The sequence below is a fragment of the Ixodes scapularis genome, unplaced genomic scaffold (assembly GCF_016920785.2).
Source record: "Ixodes scapularis isolate PalLabHiFi unplaced genomic scaffold, ASM1692078v2 PGA_scaffold10__122_contigs__length_95168666, whole genome shotgun sequence".
NCBI classification, from domain to species: domain Eukaryota; kingdom Metazoa; phylum Arthropoda; class Arachnida; order Ixodida; family Ixodidae; genus Ixodes; species Ixodes scapularis.
Window position 1 is genome coordinate 25,708,715 of NW_024609836.1, and position 24,881 is coordinate 25,733,595.

General features: G+C 46.8%; 1 protein-coding gene across 1 annotated transcript; it reads right to left on the reverse strand.

Annotated features, from left to right (window-relative positions):
* Positions 1 to 1,316: 1,316 nt before the first annotated feature.
* On the reverse strand, positions 1,317 to 17,104 carry LOC121834746. The gene is made up of 3 exons (XM_042288502.1): positions 16,938 to 17,104; positions 16,528 to 16,842; positions 1,317 to 1,380 (listed from the first exon to the last, which is right to left on the reverse strand). The coding sequence occupies exons 1-3, from the start codon at positions 17,102 to 17,104 to the stop codon at positions 1,317 to 1,319; spliced, it is 546 nt and encodes a 181-aa protein (XP_042144436.1).
* Positions 17,105 to 24,881: the final 7,777 nt, after the last annotated feature.

Below are 24,881 nucleotides of genomic sequence, written 5' to 3' on the forward strand. Positions count from 1 at the left end.
CCTTTACACTGTGGTGCACGCAAGGCAACCAAAACCAGATAATGTGCAACGTAAGCTGTGCCAAACAATTGAGCTCTTCGGGTCGTCCATGATAAGTGGTTTGCGTTCCACAGTAATTGAGAATATTAATAGTTTGTGATCTGGTTATTCTGATTCACAAATGGACGGTGCAAATGGTTTGTTTTCAAACCGATAGAAAAATTGTAAAGAATCTTTGTGTTCTCAATGTTGCAAGCTTTGCTTGAACCCTGTTCTGCGATGTTCCAAATGAAATGACACTAAGTTGCCGAAGTAACCGATTATTTATTTATTTCTTTATTTATTTATTTATTTATTTATTTATTTATTTATTTATTCAATAATGCAACCTCATTGAGGTTTTAGCAGGGTGGACCACTGTGGTACAACAGAATACACCAATATTCACGAAAAAGTACATGACAATACAGAGGCACGCTGCAAACTATGTCCCGATCACCAGGCCGTTTCGCACAAGTCATTGCGATACACTTAGAGAAAAAATTTCAAAACGCCATTCAGTAGTTGAAAATATAGATTTCTATCACACTAACAAAAGGAAAAACAAACAGGTATAAAAGCCATATTCATCCGTGCCCTTAGTGACATGACCGCCTATCAATGGCCAAAAAGGGAAAGGAAAGAAAGTAAGCATGCGATCGTCATCAACACAAAACACTTCAAAAACCTTATTTGCTTTATTGTAAGCTCGGGGAGATAAATGTGATGCTTATCTTTTATTCTTAGTCTGCTTTATCAAGTTGTGATAGGAAGGTCCCCAGAGAATCACTGCCTACAACTTCTGGGCCGAGGCAGTTCCATTCACGAATTGACCTCGGAAAGTATGATTGCGCGAAAACGTCGTTATGGCAGGAATATTCTTTCAATGAAAGCGAATGCGAGCGTCTTGTAACGCGCGGTTGGAAATTTACCTTTTTAAGCAACGGTAAATTACTGTTCCTTTCATGTGATCATGTGATATGATCGAATAACTTTAACCAAGAGCAATTGCTATGGCAATTGATGACTTTTTTGAGTAACATGTACAAGCCTGTTTCGAACCGAGTGAAGATCCGCTTGGGGGGGGGGGGGGGGGGGGGGGTTCTTTTATCAATACGCGAAAGGCAAAATATTATAACCGAGGAAAATTTATTTCGGGCGCCAAACGTTTCCACTGAAATGCAAACAGAATCTTACGGTAGATTCTCACAAGATATGCCTACAAAACACGCAAAAGGTTGGCAGTACTCTTCCCCCAACTTTGTTTTTTCTGCTGTTCTTCTGTTTCAGAAATTATACTAAAACAATTGCAATTTGTGTTCTTGATATCGTTTGTAAACCATATTAACTTTTTGAATCCAGCTAAAAAACAAACAAAAAGCTTATGGTTCATAAAAACAGCAAAAGAAAAGAAGATGCAGAATACTGGGTTTGTCTGCGAATAAGAATGGCATTACGTTCTGGTCATTTCTTAAATACAGTTGGTATCGGGGTTTGCTCCAAGCAAGTGTACTGTAGTAATAATAGCAACACTTTGTTTTTTAATCGCTATAGTTTATAACCACTCCTCTCTCTCATGACTTAGGCCCTGAGGGTATATTAAGTAATAGATCAGTGATAATGATGTAGTATTCAATTTTGGGCATGATGGTCCATAGGCAGGACACAGGGCTTTTTGAAAAAAAAACCTAATAAATAATATTAATAATAATAATCTTTATTCATATTTTGTATACATCGAAATCACTGCATATCGCATCTGGATTCTTAGCCAGCAAGGCTAGTTCTGGATCCATACAAATGTTCCAATATAAGGCATGCGGTTCGATCCTGGCACTCGTGATGTGCCTCACAAAATAAAAATGCATGTTTTACAACATTTCCAAATAATGCTTTTTCCAGTCAGTGAAAATGTTTTACTTCCTTTTATTTGTGCTTAATGAGTTCCAAAGTTTTGTACCTACATACTGTATTAGACGTTGACCATAAGTATTGCTATAGGGCGGAGTATTGAAGTTATCTATAACAACATTCCTCGTGACTCTACCTGATTGTACAAATATACGTGATGGGAGTGGTATATTATTTAATACAATATTATGCACCAGAATTACAGTTCTATAGTCACTTAAAAGAAGAAATGGCATTATTTGTTGTTCTTGAAATAAGGGAGCTGAATGGGCGTTGTAACTTGCATATTCTAGTATTCTCAAAGCCCGCTTTTGAAGCCTTACTATCGGTTGTATACAGCTTTGGTATGTAAAACCCCACGATACTACACAATATTGTAAGCGACTATGAAAAATACTCAAATAAATCAATCTTAAAGTTTTAGAATTAAAGTATTGTCTGGCTTTAAGTAACGTGTAAACCGAATAGCCCAGTTTTTACATAATGTTTCGATGTGCGGTTTCCAGTTGAAGCAAGAGTCAAGAATGACTCCTAGATATTTAATATGTTCTACCTTTTGAATGGACTTATTACCCATTTGTATATTTTGCGCCTCTGTTGGAGTGACCTTATGTGGGGAAGCAAACACTATATAATTTGTTTTTTTGGTAGTTTAAAGTAAACTTATTATTCAAAAACCAACTCTCCATCTGTTTAAGGTTTTGATTAATCTTCCCATCCAGTTTACCCCAGGAGTTACCAGATGCCAGAAATACTGTATCGTCCGCATACATTGTTACGTTTAATTTTCCAACTGCTTCAGGTAAGTCATTTATATATATAGAGAGAAAAGAATCGGCCCCAGTACAGATCCTTGTGGTACTCCTGTGAGCACCATCTTATTGGTAGAGTATTGATCCCCGATGTTGACTTGTTGCGAGCGCGACGATAAATAACTCTTGAAAAAGTTAAAAAAAAAAGAACGCGGAAACCATATTTTTTTCAATTTAGTAATTAGTTTTTCGTGATTAACCGTGTCAAAGGCCTTTTTTATATCTAAAAAAATGCCAACTACTATTGGATTCTTATTTAAAGCTGTGTTAATAAATTAACTTACATTTAAGACCGCAGTACTAGTAGATCTATCTTTTTGGAATCCGTGCTGTTCTTCTGTTATAATTTTATTTCGAGTCAAGAAATCAACCATTCTAGCTGCTATTAGCTTTTCGAAAATGGTATTGATAGTGTTTAGTACTGAAATTGGTCGATATTTTGATAGTTCATTTACGTCCCCATCCTTGTATATATAGGTATGACTCTTGCTATTTTCAGGAGTCCCACTATAAAACGCATGGTTGAATATTTTTTCGAGATGTTTACTAAGAATATTAATGTTGTCCTTAATCATTTTTATAGATTGTGGTCGGTTTGCCTTGCTGCATACCCGACCCGGAGGAATAACACGGAGCGAAACTCACGCACGCGAAACGGACCTTCCCACCTGCTGGCGAGGGAGGCTGCGAAGCCTCGAGCGGCGTCACTCAGTGGGTGAGTACGCCGGAGCACAATATCTCCCACCTCAAACTGCAAGTCACGTCGCCCCCGGTTGTACTGTTCAGCCTGCTGTACCCGGGCGACGTCTAGATTTTCTCTGGCCTCTCGAAGGTTATCGGAGAAACGCTTTCGCAGGTCCTCTGCGAACTTCACGTAGGGGCGAGGCCTTCCTCCAGACTCTGTAGAAAGGAGGCTGTTAGAAAGCGGGAATGCGAGCTCCTTGCCGAAATTTAATTGGGCAGGAGTGAGACCCGCTGACCGATTAGTGGTTGTACGGGTTGCGAATGCCAGCTCGGGCAGTTTCGCGTCCCAGTCCTTGTGGCGCTCGGTGTAGGCCACTAGCATCATCTTAAGGTTTCGATTTACCCTTTCCGTGATGTTTGCTTGCGGGTGGTACGGGGAAGTTCTTTTGTGCTTGATTCCCAGTACCGCGCATGCGTCCACAAACACCTTACTCGTGAGATAGGAGGCATTATCGCTTACAAGCTGTGCAGGAAAGCCAAACCTAGCGAATGTTTCGAGTAGACACTCCCAGATTTTTTGCGAATCTAGCTTCCGCAAAGGGAATAACTCGACCCACTTCGTGAAGTGGTCGGTTACCACGAATAAGTACTGACTACCCCGGGTACTACGTGGGAAGGGGCCCATGACGTCACAGCAACAAATCTGCCAAGGGCTCTCACTCGCGATTGGTTGCATGAGACCGGGGGGCTGGCCACCACGTGGTTTTTGCCTTCCGGCACACCGAGCAGCTACGAGCGTATCGGAGCACATCCTGCCTCATGCCTGGCCAGGTAGCAATTTGGGATAACTTTTCGTAAGTCTTGCTCCCACTGCTGTGCCCTGCCAAGGCAGAGTCATGCATGTATCGGATGAAAAGCTTACGTAGCTTGCGGGGTATCACGGTCCGGAATGCCGAGCCATCCGGATCGTCGTCGGCCTGGGGGATATAGCGCAGCATGAGGCCGTCGTCGCTCATTAAGTAGGAGTCGAACTCCTCGTCACTTGGGCGGTCGACTGGACCTCTTGCTGCCAGCCAAGCGGACACGCGTTGGCAGAGCCCGTCATCCAGCTGCGCCTTGCGAAGCTCCTCGCGGCTCACCAATGTACCCCACCGTGAATATGGGGATCCTCGTGTCGTGGCCGCGACGGTCACCAAGCCATGGGTATCCTGCGAGTGTTCCTCGGGAAGTGGAGCACGAGAAAGCGCATCAGCAACTTTGTTAGTTGACCCCGGGCGGTACACAATGGAGTAGTCGTACTGTTGTAGCGTAAGCGCCCAACGAGCAAGACGTCCAGCTGGATTCTTAAGCCCCCTTAGCCATAATAGCGCTAAGTGATCAGATTGAATCTGGAACGTTGCGCCATCTAGGTACATATCGAAGCGCTTCAAAGCATGAATAATGGCGAGACATTCACGTTCTGCGACACTGTAGTTGCGCTCGGCTGGAGTTAGCGTGTGGCTCGTGAAAGCAACTGGCCGAAGCACACCGCCATACTCCTGCAGCAAGACAGCACCCAGGCCACAGTCGCTTGCATCTGTCTGCAGAACGAACGGCTTGTTCAAGTCTGGGAGCTGTAAACAAGCGTTGTCAGTCACGGCTCTTGAAAGGGCTGCGAATGCGCATTGTTGTTCGGCCCAACACCACTTGACGCCTTTTTTTAGAAGGTGATTGAGCGGTTGCGATATCTCGGAACAGTGTGGAATGAAATCCCTGTAGAACGCAATCATTCCGAGGTATCTTTCTAGGCTCTTTACGTCATGTGGGCTTGGGTATTCCGTTAGCGCGCGCAACTTATCTTCGTTGGGGCGGAGCGTGCCGTTATCCACAACGAATCCAAGGAGGTTAATCTTGGGCGCGGCTAACTGAACCTTTCCGGGATGAATCGTGAGCCCAGCATTACGCATTCGCTCAAGTACAATGCGAAGGTGCTCGACATGCTCTTCGATAGTTCTCGAGAAAACAACCACGTCATCCATGTATGCCATGGCAAATTCGTACTTCGAGTTCCCAAGTACAACATCCATCAGGCGTTGAAAACTGGCTGGTGAGTTAGACAAGCCAAACGGCAGTCGGGTGAACTCGAACAACCCTCTGTGGCAGATGAAAGCCGTTTTTGGAACGTCTGATGGGTGAATCTCGATCTGAAGGAACCCGCGACTGCAATCCAGCGTTGTAAACACGGTCGCGTTACCGAGCGCGTACATCACGGAGGAAATGCTGGGGAAAGGGTAGCTGTCTCGTACAGACACATCGTTAAGCCGCCTGTAATCCACACAGAGTCTGGCTGTTCCGTCTTTTTTCGGGGCGAGAACAACGGGGAATGCCCAGGGGCTCTTCGACTCACGTACTGAACCGATGTCGATCATTTCCTCGAGCGCCGCATCAAGGAGTGCCCTTTTGTGGACGCTGATCGGTCGAGGGTTGCACCTCCGAGGCGGCGCGTCACCGGTTTCAATAAGGTGCAGCAGAATGCCAGTCTTTCCAGGTGTTTCCGTGAACATCGGTGAGAAAGACTCCAGGACGGCTTGCAGCTCCTGCTTCTGCTGGCTGCTTGCGGGGCACTTTCGCAACGATTCTCGAACGCCGGCAGGCAAGACGTCTGGCACCGTGGTGAAGTGGGCTGCAGTGGTCGAGTTAGGGATGCAGTCCTCCCTTTTGGCAAACGGAGTCAGCTCCGGTTGTTGTCCCAGCCGGTATCCACCACCAGAAAAGTCGAGTGTCATGCTTTCGCCTGTAATGAAATCTCGGCCCAAGATCACAGGTACCACAAGTCCTGGCATATAAAGAAATCGCTGACGTCGCTTCTTTCCATTAAACCGAATCTGCAGCCTCACGGCTCCTCCAGCTGTTATCGCTGTACCAGAAGCTAGCTGCAAACGGGTTCTGCACTCCCGGAGGCTTATCTTTTTTGCTTTGCAGAGTTCGAAAACGAAATCCCCTATGAGCGAGATCGCGGCCCCAGAATCCAAAAGTGCGGCAATGGGAAAATCGAGCAGTGATATTGTCATGCGCGGTTCAATGATGTTAGGCTCGGGCTGGATTCGACATACCGATGGAATCTGTGCCGCGGCCTGACCGCTCCCAGGGACTGCACCGGCCGTCGGCGAGTGGCTGTCTGGTTTCAGCGTCGCCGGCCGTAGTAGTTTCCCTGGTTGTTTTGGTTCCGGCCCTTTGCCGCCGTCTCGTGCCACCTCTTGTTTGTAGTGTCCAGAAGCCTTGGACACTGCTTTCGGTGATGGCCGGGTTGCTCGCACTCGTAGCAGCTGTTTGACGACAGTTGCCTGCTTAGGCCACCTGCACCGAGGTGCCCGAAGCACTGCCTCCAGTGATCGGATAAGGAACCACTATGGGAGGGCCTCCACCAGGCTTGCGACTGGCTGTTGTGGGGAGGGCTTGTTCCGTTGCGGCGGGAGTCAATGCTGCTGGGCTGCGGGTTTGCGACCGCACCGTGCCAGTTTTCGCCAGCACTTGCAGGAGCAGACTGATGAAGATGGTTCGCTTGAGTGGTGATCTCCGTTGGGCCCCAGCTTACGATAGGGCGCGGCCAACGACCTCCCACCTGTCGTGGCGACCCCCGCCCGAAATCCTCACGGGCCTCGCTGTGACATCCGGGGACCTCTCGGGGAGAGTTAGGCGAACATACGCTTATCCCGCACGGGATATCACCATGCATGCCACGCCAACTCTCCTGGTTGACGTGGTGGGGAAGGGAGGTTTCGTTCAGACAGTCCACTTGCGTAGAGGCCTCGGGGCCCCGCCATGCGCATGCCGGTTCGAGCCCGTACTTGGCTGGTGGCGGCGGCACGTAGTTCCGCTCGGCATGAAGAGCTTCCTCGATGAGGCGGGCGCCCCGGGCTAGCTCTTCAAGGGCCTCAAAGGTGCGGTTGATCAGGTCGACGTGGTACCTTGGGTGACACTGTCTTCTGACCCGAGCTACTTTGTCTGACTCCGGTGACTTCGGGTCCGCCCTCTTGAAGAGCTCTTGCATGACCCGAACGTACCGGACCAGACTTTCATCCGGGTGCTGCGTCCTTGCCTCGAGCTCTCGGAGAATCTGCGTCGCGTAGCCTGCAGGCAGGAACTCTTCGCGAAGCCGTGTCTGGAAGTCCGCCAGGCTGGTGAAGGGGGCCTGTGACCCCAACCACCACCTGGCGCTGGCTTGCAACGCCAGCGGGACAATCCGCTCCACGATGAAGGCTTCCGAGGCACCGGAGGCAAGGTGGTACGTCTGCAGCTCGCTCAGGAAGTCTGCCACGGACTTGACGTCGTCATACCCCATGTAGACCGGAACAGTCAAGTGTAGTCGGGGCTCTCGTGGTGGGGTCTCCTGCTGGCCAGGCGTGTGGGCCAGGCGCTTCATCACGGAGTCGCACATCTCCGTGACCTTCGTGAGCAGGTTCATTTGTGCCGCGGCGGCCATCGCGGCTTCCTGCTCCAGTTTGAGCATGCCTGCGAGTACAAAAAAAGAAACGCCCCCAAAAACCCAACACAAGCGCAAAACGATTGCCGCGGTCACAAAAACAGTCAAAAACACGCCAATACGACAAACGCGGACGTGACGGAAGCACGGAACGACGATAGGAAACACGCGGTATGGGAAAAAAGCTTACCGAAAGAAGAAACCAAGCCCCGTGAAATTCCTGCGAGTGGGTAGCATACCACGGTTGGGCGCCATTGTGGTCGGTTTGCCTTGCTGCATACCCGACCCGGAGGAATAACACGGAGCCAACGGTTTCAACAACAAGAAACTACATTTAATTGGACATGGACAAGACGATTAACATTGCTACCGGCGCTGCCGGAGTCCAGGCAGCGACTCTCCGTGCGCCGCGTCTGATCTGCCTTATCAAGGCGGCGCATCCGATGTGCGCGTGGCTGGCGTGACGTCGCCTCCACGCGGGAAAAGTTCGGCTTGAGCCTCGCAGTCGGGCAACTTGGCTTGGGAGCCGCCAGGGTGCCCACAAGATATACCATCATTCCCAAGCGTCTTATCCCCCGGTATTCCTTTTACCATTGATATGATCTCCTCGCTTGTTATATCATAAAAACTGAAAGAGTTCGTAACTGAGGTAGAAGGCTGGCTTACCTACAGTGCAAAAGTATTCAGTAAATTTATTCGCAACGTCATATTGATTTTGAAAGCCAGTAATCACAAGATCCGGTAGCCTTGGACTTTGTACAGTAGGTTTAATGACAGAATTAATAATTGACCACACCTTCTTTATAAAATTTCCACATTCCGTGATCTCACAACAATAGTATTTTTTTTTCCGTCACCGTATGTGCGCAGTTACCATATTTCGGTACACTTTAAATTGGTTATGGTAATATGCATTATTTCTGTGTTTCATTTTCCTATAAAAATGGTCTTTTGTTTTAACTATTTGCAATATACTTCTTGTCATCCATGGGCAGATTGGTTCACTATAGTAGCCCTTGCGTACAAAAATCGAGCACCGTCGAGGCTGGTCGCGCGAAGATATGAGAATCTTTTATGTCGAAAACCAAAACTTGTGAGCCGAAAAGCCCTCTTCTACACGTACACTTTATTTTTTTGGGCTATAGTCCGTGGACTATACGTGTTTAAAACTTGAAATTTTAGGCTGTGCGGTCTATCTAAGCGTGCGGACTATAAAGGAATTTCGTTTTTCAAGACCGTTCATTTTGATGAGAAGTAACTTTTTTTGTAGATGAAAGAGTACGTTATTAATGATTTATGTATATTACAAACTTCTTCGTGAGCTAAGAAAGCAGACATTTGTCAAGGTGTGCCGTGTATGAAAAGATTTTCCTGCCGACAATGCACGGCATGCGGGCTATGCATCGGGTGCAGACTATCTAAGCAAAAACATTTTTTCGGCCTAAATTCGCGTCTGCGGACTATTCGCAACTTTCATGACCTATAGGGGGCGCGCCAGTTCCCATCAAAATGGCTGTTATCTGTATGATTGTCGTAGAATAATAGTGCGAGGCTGGGTCTGCGACGCGTGATGAATTATAGATTTGCTATATAGGAGCTCTATTAGAGCCTTACTTTATTTTTCCACTTCAGGAAGGTGTTAGCAGGCACATTTATTTTGAAGTCAATCATCCAGGAGCTAGGGAGCATGATTTTCACAACGCGGTACCACCATTGCTTAAAGTTCCGAATACACCATATGCGCATTATAGCCCGGAAAACACGGTAGTTGCATTTCTCAAGTAAAAATACATCTCCACTGAAAATTGCCTTTTTTACATTCGCGGTTGGTAACAAGTTATTTATCGGGTTGATACACCTGCTCTTCCCTCCTGCACATTGAATAATTCATTCTACCGTAAGTTTGTGCAAAATTTAACAGTCTACTTCGAACTTGCGCTTTGATTACTTTGATTAATTATCACACGGTCTCGTTATAATTATACCAGTTGTGTTGGTTTTTTTACAGGGCGGATATCTTTAATTTCTTTATCTACCGAACAGCTATATTTTCTAGAAATATCGTACGCTTTCTGCTTTTACAGAAATTCTTATTTTTTAATCTGTGTTAATGCAGAAAAATTTTTTTTAGACCCCGGATTGCTATTTCTTTGACAATGAATGTGTATATGTCTAAATTTAACAAAATTGTTAATTTATTTCACCAGAAATTTTCTGGATATTACCTACTATATTACAAATATTTTTATTGTGTAATTAAGCATTTGGTATTTCCAACATAATTTGAATTTTTGTTTACATTAGCGTATATCACATTGCTCTACGAAGCATATGATATCGTCTAAAGTACTTTTGAAAAGTCTGTATTTCCGTATTAGCATTTCTGCACCCAGAAATCTTGTTTAAAGCTTATATTACCCAAACTTATTCGGTTTTTATATATTGCTCATTCCGAATTCTCTTGACTATCATCCCCCATGTTTAAAAGTAAAAATATTACGTGGTGCGAATTATCTGCGGGGCAGACTCCTCAAGGATTTCTTTTTTCTATATCGTTCATTATGGGCAGGCGTCCCAGAGTTTGTGAATGACATGGTATGTTAATGATAATTTTGTGCAATACGAGCTCTTTTGTGTGCAAATGAGGCAGGCACTTAAAGAGGTGCGCTGAATATGATATCTTGACGTATACGGTCTAGGTACCGAGTGCAGGCAGAGTACACATCGGGAATCGACAGAACTCCAGCTGCAGACTAGGCTTGCAAGTAATCCGTTACAAGTAACGGGATTACTTGTAATTAATTAATTTTCTCGTAATTTAGTTATTTCTGCGTTACATTTTTCATAATGTAGTTTTAACATAATCCCTTTTTTTCAGTATAACGAAATTACAGAGATTACTCGTTACAATTCTTCCGTCCCGTCGAAAGGGGGGATCCAGTGTAAGAAGGACGATGCAATGGCCTTCGCGCTTTTAGCACGGTGACACAAGGTGGGGAAGGGGTTCGCTAGATGGGAGGTTGCTGGCGACGTAAGAAAAGGAATTCACTGAAAGCACGACAGCCAAGCCAGAGCTTGTTTCGGGACTAGTTCATACGGTCAACCAGGCTGGGAAGATTCGACTGTCAATGTGCAGGCAACAGGTACTTATTTCTTCGAAAACGAACGGACTGCGTCGAGCGCACAAAAAAGCAGAACACAAATGGCCCATAAAGCCGTCTCGTGGGGTTCGCGGGGAGTAGGACCGTGGACACCGTGACCGTGGTGCAGTCTCCGGCAATACGAAAGACCCACTGGGAGCGCGTGGCCGAGGCGGTGGCTAGCGGGGCCCTGCGAGCGCTCCGGGCAATTCCATTCTGCTTCGAGGGGAGGACGCTCACTCGGGAACAGCACAACCTGATAAGCGCGTTTCGCTTTAGCTGAGCCCGAGTGAGCGTCCTTTCCTCGAAACAGACTGTAATTGCCCGGAGCGCTCGCAGCGCCCCCGCCATCCACCGCCTCGGCCACGCGCTCTCAGTGGGTCTTTCATATTGCCGGAGAGTACATGTGTCAACTCCCTCCCTCCCCCCTCTTCCTTCTATCCATATGCCACCTGCGCCTTATCCCCCCCAAAAGCAGTCAGCGTTTTCTGGTTTTTTTGTCGTTGTCACACGGAACAGGCCTTTGGTTGTCATTGTTTCTCCCTGCACGCACCCAGCCTAGAAACAGAAAAACCTCTAACGAGACTTCGACCCTGTTCATACTTGACAGTGCTTTGAAAGCTAAAAACTGGCTGGACCAATCATGCTATGTAGCTTCTGCCACTTGACTTCACACTGGCGGATGCGTAAGGCAAAAACATGAGGGGTGCGATGGCAGCAGTTCATTGAAAGAAAAAATTTAGCATCAATCCCGCTGTCAGTTTAAGACTAACTTTCGACAGCAGGCAAGAAACTGGCCAGGGAGCACAACCAAAACGGCTTAGGACTTCGAAGCTGAATCCATATTCTTAGAGACTAGAATGCTAGTTTCTCCGTCAATGGAGTGTGCTTGCGGGAACTTGGACCAAACTTTTAGGCAAGGGGAACACAGCCTGAGTTTTTTGAGAATAAACCGTGACTGAATTGGACAGGAGTTCAGACAGCGCGAGGCGGTTGTAAACGCGTGAGACGTGGAAGCCTGCTCTCCACAGAAAATGTTTTTTTTTTTTAATTATTTTACACGGCAAAATCAGTTCAGCTGAAATATTGTGCATTAATATTTCGCGTCAAGTTTTGTTTGGTCAAGAAAAACCAACGTGAGTGCCGCAGCTTGGACTCACAGCCAGTCAGTTTTAACGGGTGAACCAGCCCCTATTTAAGCAACATGTGGCAACCACAAAACGAGAATTCAGCTGAGACACTTAAGACTGCTTACGTGTGGAAATGCCGAAGCATTATAGTTCCTTTGGTGAAATGTTTTCGATTAATGTATTTCACATGCATTAAAGTTATTTCTGCTGATTCGGTGTGTGTGTTTGCGCATACGTGGCCGCAAACAGGAAATGCTCGGACCATTTTGCTGCCACACCTTTAGACAGCCAGATGGCTGCGATGTGACGTGTGCAATGACCCCCGTACTAGGCACACCTTTAGTCAGCCAGAACCGTGGAGCCGCCGTGGTGCGGAGCATTCTGTTTCCGGCACTTACCGAGTACGGACGCACGAATGGCTGGCTCCGTGGGAGCTGTGATAACGGCCTTATCCGGCCGTGCTTTTGAAACATCTGATGTTCCTCAGGATTATCGTATTGTACTGCCAACCCTGCCAACAGGTATCATCATCCACAACAGCATTTTACTGCACAACGATGTCTCGGGAGGCCCTACAAGATTGGCGACTTCAAACCAGGGCTTCAGAGTGTCGGGGTCTTGCAAGACCTCAAGGCATTTGGTTTCTGCAAAATGAACCATGTTTGGGTGCTACCTTCCGCTCACTGGCGTCCGAGCAGATCTAGGACGCAAATGAACTGCTGTTCAAGGGTAAGAGGTGCCTCGTGCTGAATCCCAACAAGGCTGAGGTACATTTAAAACTGCAATGGATGCCGTGTGACGTCCCTGATGACGGAATCCGGAGGGCTCTTGACCCTTACGGGACCGTTTAAGGTGTTGTTCGAGAAAAGTGGCATGAAGACAGTTTCCAAGGCGTGGAGTCCACTACTAGCGCGGTTCGTCTGAAGCTCAAGGACAGCGCGACTTTAGAAAGGCTGCCACACCAACTGCACATGCCGCATGGCTTAGTTCTAGTCACCGCTCCGGGGCGCGCACCGATGGGCTTGTGTTGCCGAAGGACAGGAGACGTGCGACGTGAGTGAGTGGAAAGTGCCCCGCTGCGAACTGTGTCGGCGCTTTGATGACCAAAAAGCACGGCTGCGTCAGGAGCAACCCTAAAGGAAAGGATGAATTCGGAGACATCATGAATGAGGAGGAAACTGATGTCGCGGCAGGTGGCAGCTTGCGGGCCAGTAGCAACACTGACGTGTCGTGCCCCTTGGAAGCGGCAGCTGCATTGGACATCAGACCCCCTTCGCGTGTCACTCCCTCAGCCCACCCGGTGTTTACCTCTCCTGCAAAGGAAGACACCACGAACAGCAGTAAAGAAAGCGCATCTTCGAAGACTCCTTCGAACCGCCAGGAGGACCGCCCCACCGACCAAGGCCAGAGCACTGATGTCAAGCCGATGTAAGCTGCGCCGACAGACACTGGCCTGGCTTTCCCAGAATCACTGAACTCTGAAGACTGGGCTAGCACGGACGAACACGGACAAGGGCTACCGGACCAGCGCCTTAAATGGAAACCCGTCAGCCAGCGGAATTTCGATACGACCCAAATGCCCGGATCTCGCCTGAATTTCGTCGGCAAAAGGACTTTCCGTAGGGTCTTGCATGCAGTGCGATGCTTTGTGGCGTATTCCTTTTTGTCTCATGAATAACCTTCTTGCTATGAGTATAGCCAGAGAAGTGATCGCCTTAACCTGTAGTGTTCTGTTTAAAAATAGTAACTTTCAATTGCGGTAGCTTAGTTGCTCAAAGGAGACAACATTGATTACTGAACATCCTCTTAGCAGAAAGAGTTCCCGTCGCACTGCTGCAAGAAAGGAAATTAACCACTCAGCAGGTTAATCAGGCACTCCGATTTTCGAAAAGCCACTTTGAATTCCGTTATTTGAACGCAATTTCACACACTGCGGGGACAGCCGTACTAATTAAAAAGAAAACCGGTATCACACTATTTCATGAATGGGACACGGACCGGAGTGGAAGAATTTTGCGATGTAGACGTGCTATACAATAATGAAGCAATTCGGATAGTCACAGCGCATGCGCCCAACCAATCGGCAGAAAGAATTTTTTTTAATACGATCCGACAATATATTAGCATATTAGCATACACACTAAGGGGGGGGGGGGGAGGGGTAATTTCAACTGCGTGACTCGGGCTAAGTATTCGTCCACAGGACCTCGTCTAGACTCTAGCATAGCATATCTTAAGCAGCTACTCTAAGATTTCGATTTACAAGACATAACTCAATGTGTACAAGCACCATCTCCCGTATACACTCATTGGCAAGGGGAATGTCACTGGCGACTCGATCACATTTATGCTTAAGTTGCTTTGCGGCAAATACGGTAACCGATAACGTTGTACCTGTAGCTTTTTCAGATCACGCTGTCGTTGTGGATCAGATAGGGAAGGCAGAAAAAAAAAAGTGAAAGCCGTTTACAACTCCCTGTAACGCCGAATTGGAGCGCAGCTTTTGAGAAGGAGGGAAGGGTACTGATGCGAGGGTAGACCCCTCCTCTTCCTCTTCCTTCTCCTCCTCCTCCCCTCATTCTTGAATATGCTCCGGGGGGTCACCTGACATCGGGGGGAGGGAGTCACGTGACCTCGGGGGGGGGGGGGGGGCACGTGACCTCGGGGGGGGGGGGGGGGTCACGTGACTGCGGGGGAGGGGGTCACATGACCTCCGGGGGGGGGGGTCACGTGACTTGGGTGTCACGTGACCTCGGGGAGTCACGTGACCTCTGCGGTCAAGTGACGTAGGGGTCACCTGACCTTGGGGTGACCGTGGAGAGTCACGTGACCTCGCGGTTACGCCGACGCCGCTCAAGCCGGAAACGGGCGCCTAAGAGGTGCGCTCTAAAAAAAAGTGAAAGCCGTTTACAACTCCCTGTAATGCCGAATTAGAGCGCAGCTCTTCAGGAGGAGGAGGGAGGGGTACTGAAGGTCACGTGTTCTCGGGGGGCGGGGGGGGTCACGTGACCTCGGGGGGCGGGGGGTCACGGGACTCCCCGCCCCCCCCCCCCCGAGGTCACGTGACCTGAAAAGAAGGGATGACCACGGGGGGGGGGGTCACGTGACCCCCCAGAGAAATTTTTCCGCTAGATTTAGCGGGGAAACCTTTCTGCTAAATTTAGCGGGGAAATTGTTCCGCCAGATTAAGCCGGGAAATTTTTCCGCTAGATTTAGTGGGGGAATTGTTCCACTAGAGTTAGCGGGGAAATTTTTCCGCTAGATTTAGCGGGCAATTTACCCATAATGCACCGCGCAGTTACGCGGACGGCGACGCCGATGCCGACGCCGCTCAAGCTGGAAACGGGCGCCTAAGAACTGCGCTCTAAAAGGAAAACCGCGATTTATTCCGGAAAACGTGGAAACTAAACAAAAGCGCACTTGAGGAGGAGGAGCTGCGACAAGAGTTAAGAAGGCTTTGTCACAGATAAAGCGAACCGTCGCGAAGTGAACGCCGAGCACTGTGAGCTGGGCTAAAAGAAGAAGTAAAGATGTGCGCAACCGCCTTCTGCCAGCAAAAAAAAAAAAAAAAGAACATGGACAGGAAAGCCGCTAAATGAAATCTGATAACGACATTGCAAACTTTAATACAATAAGAGAATATAACGCCTGGCTTGTTTACGGCTGACATTCAAGAATGCAAGGCCCAACTGCTGGAACAACTAGAGGAAGGATATCGAGGGCAACGGTGAGGTCAAGCTTACGCACGCTCGAACGGTCAGAAGACCCCTCGAAGATATTTAAAACCAGCGAACGCGAGGGCGCGTGTCGCAACAACATCAATGAGCTTAAGAGCGAAGAAAACATACTCTCGAAACCCGAAGAAATAGAAGTAGAGTTAGGCGCCTTTTTTAGTAAGATGTTTGGTGGACAAAAAACCCTGAACAGACGAGCAATGAAGGAAGTGCTGACAGTTACATGTACAAATTACTCAAAAAAGGTAGTTAAGTTAAGTTACTGAGTATCGACGCCAAAAGTAATTGGAGTAGAGTAGAAATTACGCATTTGTAATTGTAATTTAGTAAACTACTAACTACTGCAAAAAGTAGCGAGTTACTTTGAAGTTACTTTCGAAGTTACTTTTTATATTTTTGTGGTTGCACAATGAACAGCAGTTTTGATCCCTGAAAAACCCTGCCAGCCTAAAATAAATGCAGTCGTTTTATGGTTTCCGTTTTCACCAAAATAGTTTATTCGCTCGCAGAAGCAATTGAACTTCGAAGTTCTTATTGGAGAGTTTTCCCCTTTTTCTCCTAAAGACGTCCCCAGCCAAGCTGAAAAGACGTTCCACCGACGCACTGGATGGAACGGCAGCGTTGAATTTCAGAAACAGGCTGTGCAGGCTCGGGTACTTCAGGACGTCCTTCACATCTCTATCGTCTGACTGCAAGTAAAGCATGACGTCCTGGGCTTCTGAATCCCGCCTGCAGTGGCCCTCCTCGTTGAAGCTGAAGAAATCTTCAGGCTCTCCTGTCGCTGGGGGGTCTGAAGTTACGTGGTGTTCCCGCCGTGGCAGGCGAGAGACCTCAGTCTTCAGCAGCTGGATCACTCTGTCACGGTCAGCTTCCGGTACCCACTGCAGCTTAAAGCGCGGGATGAGGACAGCGCTTATCACCAGAGCGGTGTCGTTCATGGCACCTGCGAACCTGTAAAGAGGACAAAATATTTAACATGCTCGTCGGGCCAAAATGATGAAGATCACATAACTTCTAGCGCCACTATAGAAGTATCACCGGTTTACCTTTTTTCAATGCCGTCGGTAATTGCGCTTTTTAGCGGCCTACAATACTGGAGGCCGGATAGCGCCGCTAGTCTGCGTCTTGTTGCTGTTATTGTGGGCAGCAGGTACCCAAGATACATCTTGTCATCCGCTTGCAGTATGTCCAGCGCGTTGGCAATCGGCTTCATCACCTAGTCAGAACGACATATCACATTTGTTACAGTACATTTCAAAAAAGTACTGACAATAAACATACCTCGCAGAACTCGCTTATGAAATCTGCTTCTATTGGGCGACGAAGGATCGGAAGTTTCAGGCGCAGGCACAACTCCTCCAGTTTTTGCGGCTTCTCCTCCAATATACCTTACAGGCATCGCATCGCGTCGTACCGTGAATTCCAACGCGTGGCGTTAGGCACAACAAGATACCTGCGTCATTTAATTGATTCAGCAGCGTTAAATAAGAAAAACGCTCATTCGAATATACAGGTGTTTTTTTTAGACGATTCACATTTTTCTTATGAAGCCATGAAAGTTACACTAATGTTGTCTGTGTAGGTGAATTATACTGCTTGTGAGACATATTAGGGGGGGGGGGGGGAGATATGGAAAATAAACATATTCAGAAACTTGCTGAGCGTGATGAAAAACTCAATTGGTGAACTGAAGAAAAATATGGTGCTCTTTCCGCGCTCCGAAAATGGATCCAAATTCAACGAGTGCTAGTTTTAGCGCACCGCTCTGCTCCCCACACATTCGGACGTGTTCTTTTCTTTTTTAAGTTACCTATTTGAGTTTTTTTTTTTATCTCTTTTACTAATATAAAGTTAAATTACCATATTTTCGAATATTATTTTACTTATAGTAACAATTCGACCATATTATGTCCCCCTGGCCGCATAATTTACCAGCCCAGAACTCAACAGTGTAGATTTCACATCTGTCTATAAAAACTGTGACTCTCAGAAAAAACAAAAAAACAAACATCCTAGGATTTGCTCCCAGGGCAATTTGGTGAACACTCACCTTCCGCAGAGGTCATGAATTTCATCTGCCGCCAACGTTGATTGATTTTGCTTGGCCCAGAGGCTCTGGCACTTGCCGAAGCCCGACTGGCTTAAGGTTCGATATTCCTTGTCGTGGTCTGGTCTTTGGGCGTCGACACTTGCTACAAGGTTCAGCGTGTGCGCAGCGCACCTTTGATGTGGAGGCAAACGAAACGGCTGACCATTCTCCAGAACTGACGCCAAATCCACTATGTCTAACTCCTCACTCTCTTCGTCATGTTGACCATAATCTCTGTAAAAAGATACAAGCATTCAGTCCGTAATCAGTATAGCACATAGTGCACTATACAATTAAAAAGTACTGTACCGGAATGCCTTGAGGAAATTCGAGCCATTATCCGTGATCACCTTGACCACTTTGCTGTGCACCTTGTAATCTAGAAAAACTTCCTCTAGCTCCTCAGCAATCTTTTCATACGTCATGCTGCCTCTTTCTCTTCTGCAACACAGTGCCGCCGTCTTTCTCTCCAGTGTCAACGAATCGAGCCACAAGGCGGTGACCCCAAGGAACGCACTAAACATCAGTGGAAAGAAAAACCAGAAAAAGTATAAAATACTGACACCTGCGGATGTATACTTCGTGCGTTCTTTTTTCTTTTTTTTGTAAGAACTAACACATATTGTGACGTTTCGATGGACGAAAACACGTTCGGGAGCCTCTTCTACTACGCGACGAGTTTATACTTCGTTCCACCCGGCGTACTTTTTGCCTCTGCAGCCCACATCACTATTTGATGATGATGTAAATAAAATTGATTGATTGATTGATTGATTGATATATAATTACAGCGAACAGCCGGCGGGATGAAATTTAGTGACAATATATTTCCTTCTCTTGCCCTTGCGTTCGTTCAAAGTTGAAAAGAATAAAATCATATTTTGAGTGCCAACCGCACCGTTCAGTGGGATGCTTCATCAGGTCACAATACTTCCTGATAGGCGCCAAAAAAAGTCAAATTTGTTGTATGAAAGTTAAGACAGCGCTACGTCAGTGAAGCACGGCTACTAGCCTGCGGTCTTTCATTTGGACTACCCTGTAGTGATTAAAAGAACACATGCCGGTGCGAAGCTCATCTAGTTCGTCATCGTAACGGGCAGAGGGGAGGTTATAAACTCAGGATCCCCGAGATATGCCGCCCGCCAACGGTGACCTACGGGCCTGCACGGCCCGTAGGTCACCGTTGGGTTGCAAGGCCTGCACGGCCTTGCAACCCATCGTTGTTTTCTATTTCCAGTGAAGCTCTATTAATCACATATGCCGCGCGAAATTTCGATCCACGTGCTTCGAGCTGCAGTTTGTTAACACACTCGGTCACCGATCATCCACGTGTGCACTGAGGTGTATTAAACTGTTTAATACGCTGAGCGCTGCTAAACTTTTATTGTGTTCATTTTAAACGTTGCGTTTTATCCCTTCTCCTTTGGATATAGAAGCTCCACCGAGAAAAAGCAATGTAAACTGTTCGCCCGATTCTAGAAATGTCTTTCTTCTTCTGTTTCTATTTTTTTTAAATTTAATAATACAAGGGCAGCCTTTTTTTAAATCATATCTTTTCGCGCTCAAATAGTATAAAACAGCACCTACCGGTTGAAACTTTTCCAGCAATCGGCCGTGATTGCGATGTGCTCAGCTCTCCCCAACTCGTCCAGTAACCGCTGCTTGGTCTTGTCAGAGCGGGCAGCAATGCGTTCCATGAGCGCACGTCTCGTCAGTGGAGTCTTCGTCGGCGCAAGCCGTGTCACCATGTTGAGGAAGTCTTCGTGTTCGACGACGGAAAAAGGCTGCATCGCCCCGATTACAAAGTTTTCGACGACCTCCTCGTAGGATTTCTGGGTTAAAACTCCGGAACGAAAGGCATCCAGTTTCAGCTGCTTGGCCTCCCTTTCTGCTTCAGGCCTCGATCCAGAGTCATGGCATGCCGTTCGTTTGCGAATGCCGCTGTCCAGCTTCGAGAGTTGGGTAGGGTGCAGCGACTGCAATTTATGACATTGTGTCAAGTGAAGCACTCCCAATAGTCAGACAAAATATAACTTTACGTTTATGTTCATTAGCTAAAGAAGTTAGGCAGCACAAAATTTTCATTATCTGGCGAATTGTAACTACGATCATAGCCCGACCGTAAGAGCTACTTGCAGGTTTCAAGCTCAAAGGTAATATAATTTAAGCAGCGGTCAAAAGGTGTAGGCGTGAAATTAACTTCGTATTCTATTGTAGCTCCAATCACAAGCACTAGTCACAGCGTTCGTCTGTTGCCGTAAAATCAGATTTTCACACATAGCTCAAAACGAAGTAGAAATATAATAGAATGCAATTAAATGCAAAGGTGCAAGCGAGCTGGACAAGAATGATGAAAATAAAGAAATATAGCTCACCTTCATATGTTTCCTGAGGTTGGAATTTGACTTCTTGCATGCAGCCAGGACCTTGGTTTTCGGAAGACATAGTTTGCATTTCGCTTGAACAGAGGTTTCTGTCTCAGAAACAAACACAAAGAAGGGCCTGAAATTCGGCCAGGGTAAACGAGTGTCCGCATCTTCGGTGTTCATGACGAAACATGTGAGGTTTGCCTCGGCTAGAGGGTCTTTTACAACAAACTCTCCTCCTTTTTTTTTCTTTTTTTCTTCGGCAAGTTGAGAGTGTCATGATTGGTCCCTCTTTATTTTCACGACTTTCGAAGCGTACGCTGAGTGAGTGCACCTGACTTTCAAGGGATCAAGCCTCGAGCCACGACGATGAGACAATCCGGAAGACTGCACCTCTCGTTGCAGTGCTACATTACTGAAGAAAAAAAAAGTTTTGGTTTAACAGAAGATGAAACGAAGCATATTTCGCCGCTGACGCTGGGTCCAACAAAAGAATCTCCCAAGGGTGACTCACAATCTTCGCCGGCGCCTACGGTATCCTGACGCGCCTGACACGCCGTTCGTTCAATCGTTCAACAAAGAGGAGGTCTCCCTGGCGCGGAAGGTCGGAAGGACGCGAAGGATTTTGTAAACAAGCAGGTCGCCCGTACTGTGGCAGCTGGAAGTGGGAACGTGCTCCTATGTACGGATTATCCGTGTCTGCGTTTGCGTGCGGGAAGTCCGGCTTTGCAAGGGAGTATGCACTGACGAGGCGACCATGTGAACGGGTGTTAAGCTGCGAGGTCATTTCAGTGGCGCCCCCCGTGGCCCCCAAACCGTTTGAGTCAGAACTCACTAAAGGCAGACATGAAAACAACTCTCGGAGTGTCCTTGTCTTTCACCCCCCTCCATCCCCGTCTTTGCTCGCACGGTGCAGCTGGAGTGGCGGCGCCTGGGCGCATTACCGGATTAGGTCAATACCTTACCAAGGCTTGTTAAGCATCTCTGTCTGCGTTCGGGCGCGCCGGTGTTATGTTTTGGCTGCTCGGCGCCACCTTGGCCCAAGGACACCTGTGATGCAGTTTCTACGGCTGCCGAGTATAAGCGCGTGAAACGGAATGGGAGGGGGCCCCTTGTTCGGGAATGCTACTTTATCTGCCGACGTCTTATTTATTTCTGCGCTCAAACTTTTGCTACAAAAAAAAAAAAAAAAAAAAAAAAAAAAAAAAACGGTTTTGAAAGTAGTTAGTAATTTGAGTAGAAGTTACCAGAAAAACGTAGTTAAATTAAACTACTAATTACCCAAATAAAGTTGTAATTGGAAGTTACCAAGTTACTCGGAAAAGTAGTTAAACTACAGTAGTTTGAGTAGAGTAGTTGAACTACGTCCAAGTCTGAGTTATACCCAAGGTACCGGAGAAACTGAATTAGTGCTTTAATGGGCCCATCAGCGAGGTATAGGTACAAGGTGCAATGGCGGAACTGGCACCAAAGAAGTCGCCCGGGGCTGATGGACTTGGCGCAGCTTTCTACAAAATATTTTCATCGGAACTAGTCCCGGTTTTAACGAAAGTGTATGCGGATATATACAACCGAAAACTTCTCCCACCTTCAATGCGACAGGCGACAACGATACTAATTCCAAAACGGAAAAGCGAGGGGTCAATCCGAAGTAGCCAATACATTCGACCAATAAGCCTTCTGACAACGGATTATAAGACCCTAGCAAAAATTACAATAAACGCCTGGAAGTTGCATTCCATCTGATAGTTCGAAATCATCAAATGTATGGTTTTTAAGATAGGTCGATATTCACTAATCTGCATATAAAGAATATTATAGCGGAAACGGCAGAAGCGATAGGATGTCCCACGGCTGTCCTACAAATATATTTGAAAATATTTAAAAGTAAACATTTGACAGAGATCTGTCTGGTTGGGAGTAATTAATATTAAAAAAAATTCGAACACCAACCAAGCCCTTCTGTAGGGACCCAACGTTTCAAGGCCAATTCGGCCTCTTCTTCAGGGGCGACTACGGCTATGGCCGTTGAGGAGCAGTGTCCTTTTCTTTTTCTTCTACGTAGAAGACCAAACACACGCCGTAGAAGAAAAAGAAAAGGACACTGCTCCTCAACGGCCATAGCCGTAGTCGCCCCTGAAGAAGAGGCCGAATTGGTCTTGAAACGTTGGGTTCCTACAGAAGGGCTTGGTTGATGTTCGAATTTTTTAATATATTTGAAAATAGCGTTTGATAAAGTGTGTTACTCCTTTTTTTTATTAAAGCACTGCGGAACCGGAGAATTTGTGCTCAATTTTATTAAAATATGTTACAGGGACATAAGCACACGGATCCCAATCAAGGAACGCAAGTCATGATCCGTTTCCGTGAAGTCGTCGGTACGCCAAGGATGCCCAATGTCGCCCATACTTTTTGCTATCTATCTAGAACCGATGTGTAAGGCAATGTTGAATTACCGCATCAAAAAGGGTGCAAGCCTGGGTGAAAAAATGTCAGCACGGCTGCTAGCTTACACGGATGACATCACCCTTATTGGCCATGCTCAGAAAGATATAATGCGGGCGGTAGAAACTTTAAGGCAGTTTAGGGACGTTTCTGGAGCTGAAATGAACCCAAAAATGTATGTTGGAGCTTGGCTGAGACCGTGGACGTCCAAGCCAGAACATTTCTTGGGCATCGTGTGGTCCACGGCAATCTCCAACTACCTCGGGCTTGGCTGGGCACGGAGCAGCTCAGGACCGGACTGGATGGCATTCACCTGAACACACTGAGTGCCGAACTCCGTGAATGTCTGGCCAGATACGTGCCTCTACTGAACAGAGCGTTTAGAATTTTTTGCACTGTCTGGTATTCAGCGAAAGCTGTTGCGTGTAGGACATTGCTTGAATTCGCTTTATTCATTTAAATAAATAAAAAAAACGGTCTACTCCCAACCCTGGATTCAACTCGAAAGTTAACGAAGCTTAGACGGGATGAAATGGTCGACAATCACGCATATATAGTAAAACATATTTATGAATAACATCGGAATTTTAGACTGATTTCTATACTAAACCCGCGGACAACTTTTTGTGGATTCTCGGAAGTGAAAAGCGCACGTGCACAGCTTTGACTGGTGTTCAAAATATTCAAGCGGACGTGCGTCTAAAGTTTAAACTAAATTTCCCCATAAAGTTCTTCGCACAAGCAATTGCAGATATAATAAAAAAAAATTACCGAAACCAAATACCTTTTTTTTCAGAGACACGTATTGCCTAATAAATTCATTACTGTGATTGGCGACAAATAAGGTTAACGTTGTAAGTAGAAAATATTTTATACATCATTTGTCCCAGTCTCGGGGTTTTTGTAGAAATGTTTATACATCATTTATTGGTCTCAGGATAAGACTGAAATGTTTCTCGCGCTTTTTATCGATCTCTGCGTAAACCCTGATACCATAGATCACTCATTTTATGTAATCCTAATTATTCAATATAGGGCTTCAAGAGTCCATTTAAAATGTTCCGGAAAATAATTTTAGGGGCGAAGCTCCTTAAGGGGTATCCACACGAAGGAGAAATCCGCTCCTTTCCTCCGCGGAGCGCGCATCACGGGAGACATACGTCATTCTTTTTTGACGCCTCGCGGCGCCGTTCTCCCGTTCTCCTCCGTGGAGGAGGCGCGGAGGCTTCGTGCTGTCAGCTTGAAAGCTCCGCAGGTGCACGTGGCGGAGCCGAAGACGGAGTTTCCCGGGTTGTTGACGTCACGACATCCGTCCGTGGAGTTCTCCTTGGTGTGGATACCCCTTTAGGGGCTAGCCATGTCCGTATGTCCGTCCGCCGTAGGATGCACGTGCTCCTGCTCGTGAGCTCACGTGCTCACGAGCACGCGAGAACGCGCTCCCGTGCTCGTGTAGGGCAAAAAAAAAAAAGACAACCGCATCTTCACGTGCTGAATGATGCTGATTGAGGCGAAGCTCTGGTGGTGCTTGTCTACGTAGACGCTGAGCCGCAGCATGCCGAGCCTTTCGTTTGTTTTCATCTATGTCACGCTGCGGTCAAATGCTCAAATGCGTATATAACCACGTTCCATACCACACACTTTCTTTCTGACATGGATTAAAACGAACGAAAGGCTCGGCATGCTGCGGCTCAGCGTCTACGCAGACGAGCACCACCAGAGCTTTGCCCCGATCAACATCATTCCCCACGTGGAGATGCGCTTGTTTTTAAACCCGATTACAAAAGTTAAATATAATGATCAATCCATGTGACACATTTTAAAATATAATTTAAGCTCCATAGAGCCCTGGGCCCATTATTTTTTTTTAATATATAATAGCAAAATAAGCATGTCTATATTAAATCTGTATACTTCCAATACGTGGACGGCACTGATTTTAGAGCGCCGCACCAGGAATTCAATCCTGCCGCTCCTTTTTGACGAAGCTATATAGCGGAAGTAATGACGTGTTTTGTTAATAAAAATAATTTAAACCTTATCTTTATTTTTACCCCTGAAACTGTCGTGCGGAAAACTACGGGATAAATGAA

Excerpts from the sequence above, each read along its gene's own strand:
- LOC121834746 (XM_042288502.1), bottom strand. The coding sequence starts at position 17,104 with ATGAAGCCGATTGCCAACGCGCTGGACATACTGCAAGCGGATGACAAG. Across the intron at positions 16,843-16,937 it reads ACCGACGGCATTGAAAAAAG|GTTCGCAGGTGCCATGAACG; the intron begins GTAAACCGGTGA and ends TCCTCTTTACAG. Across the intron at positions 1,381-16,527 it reads TACCCGAGCCTGCACAGCCT|CTGGATTCAAAAAGTTAATA; the intron begins GTTTCTGAAATT and ends TTTGTTTTTTAG.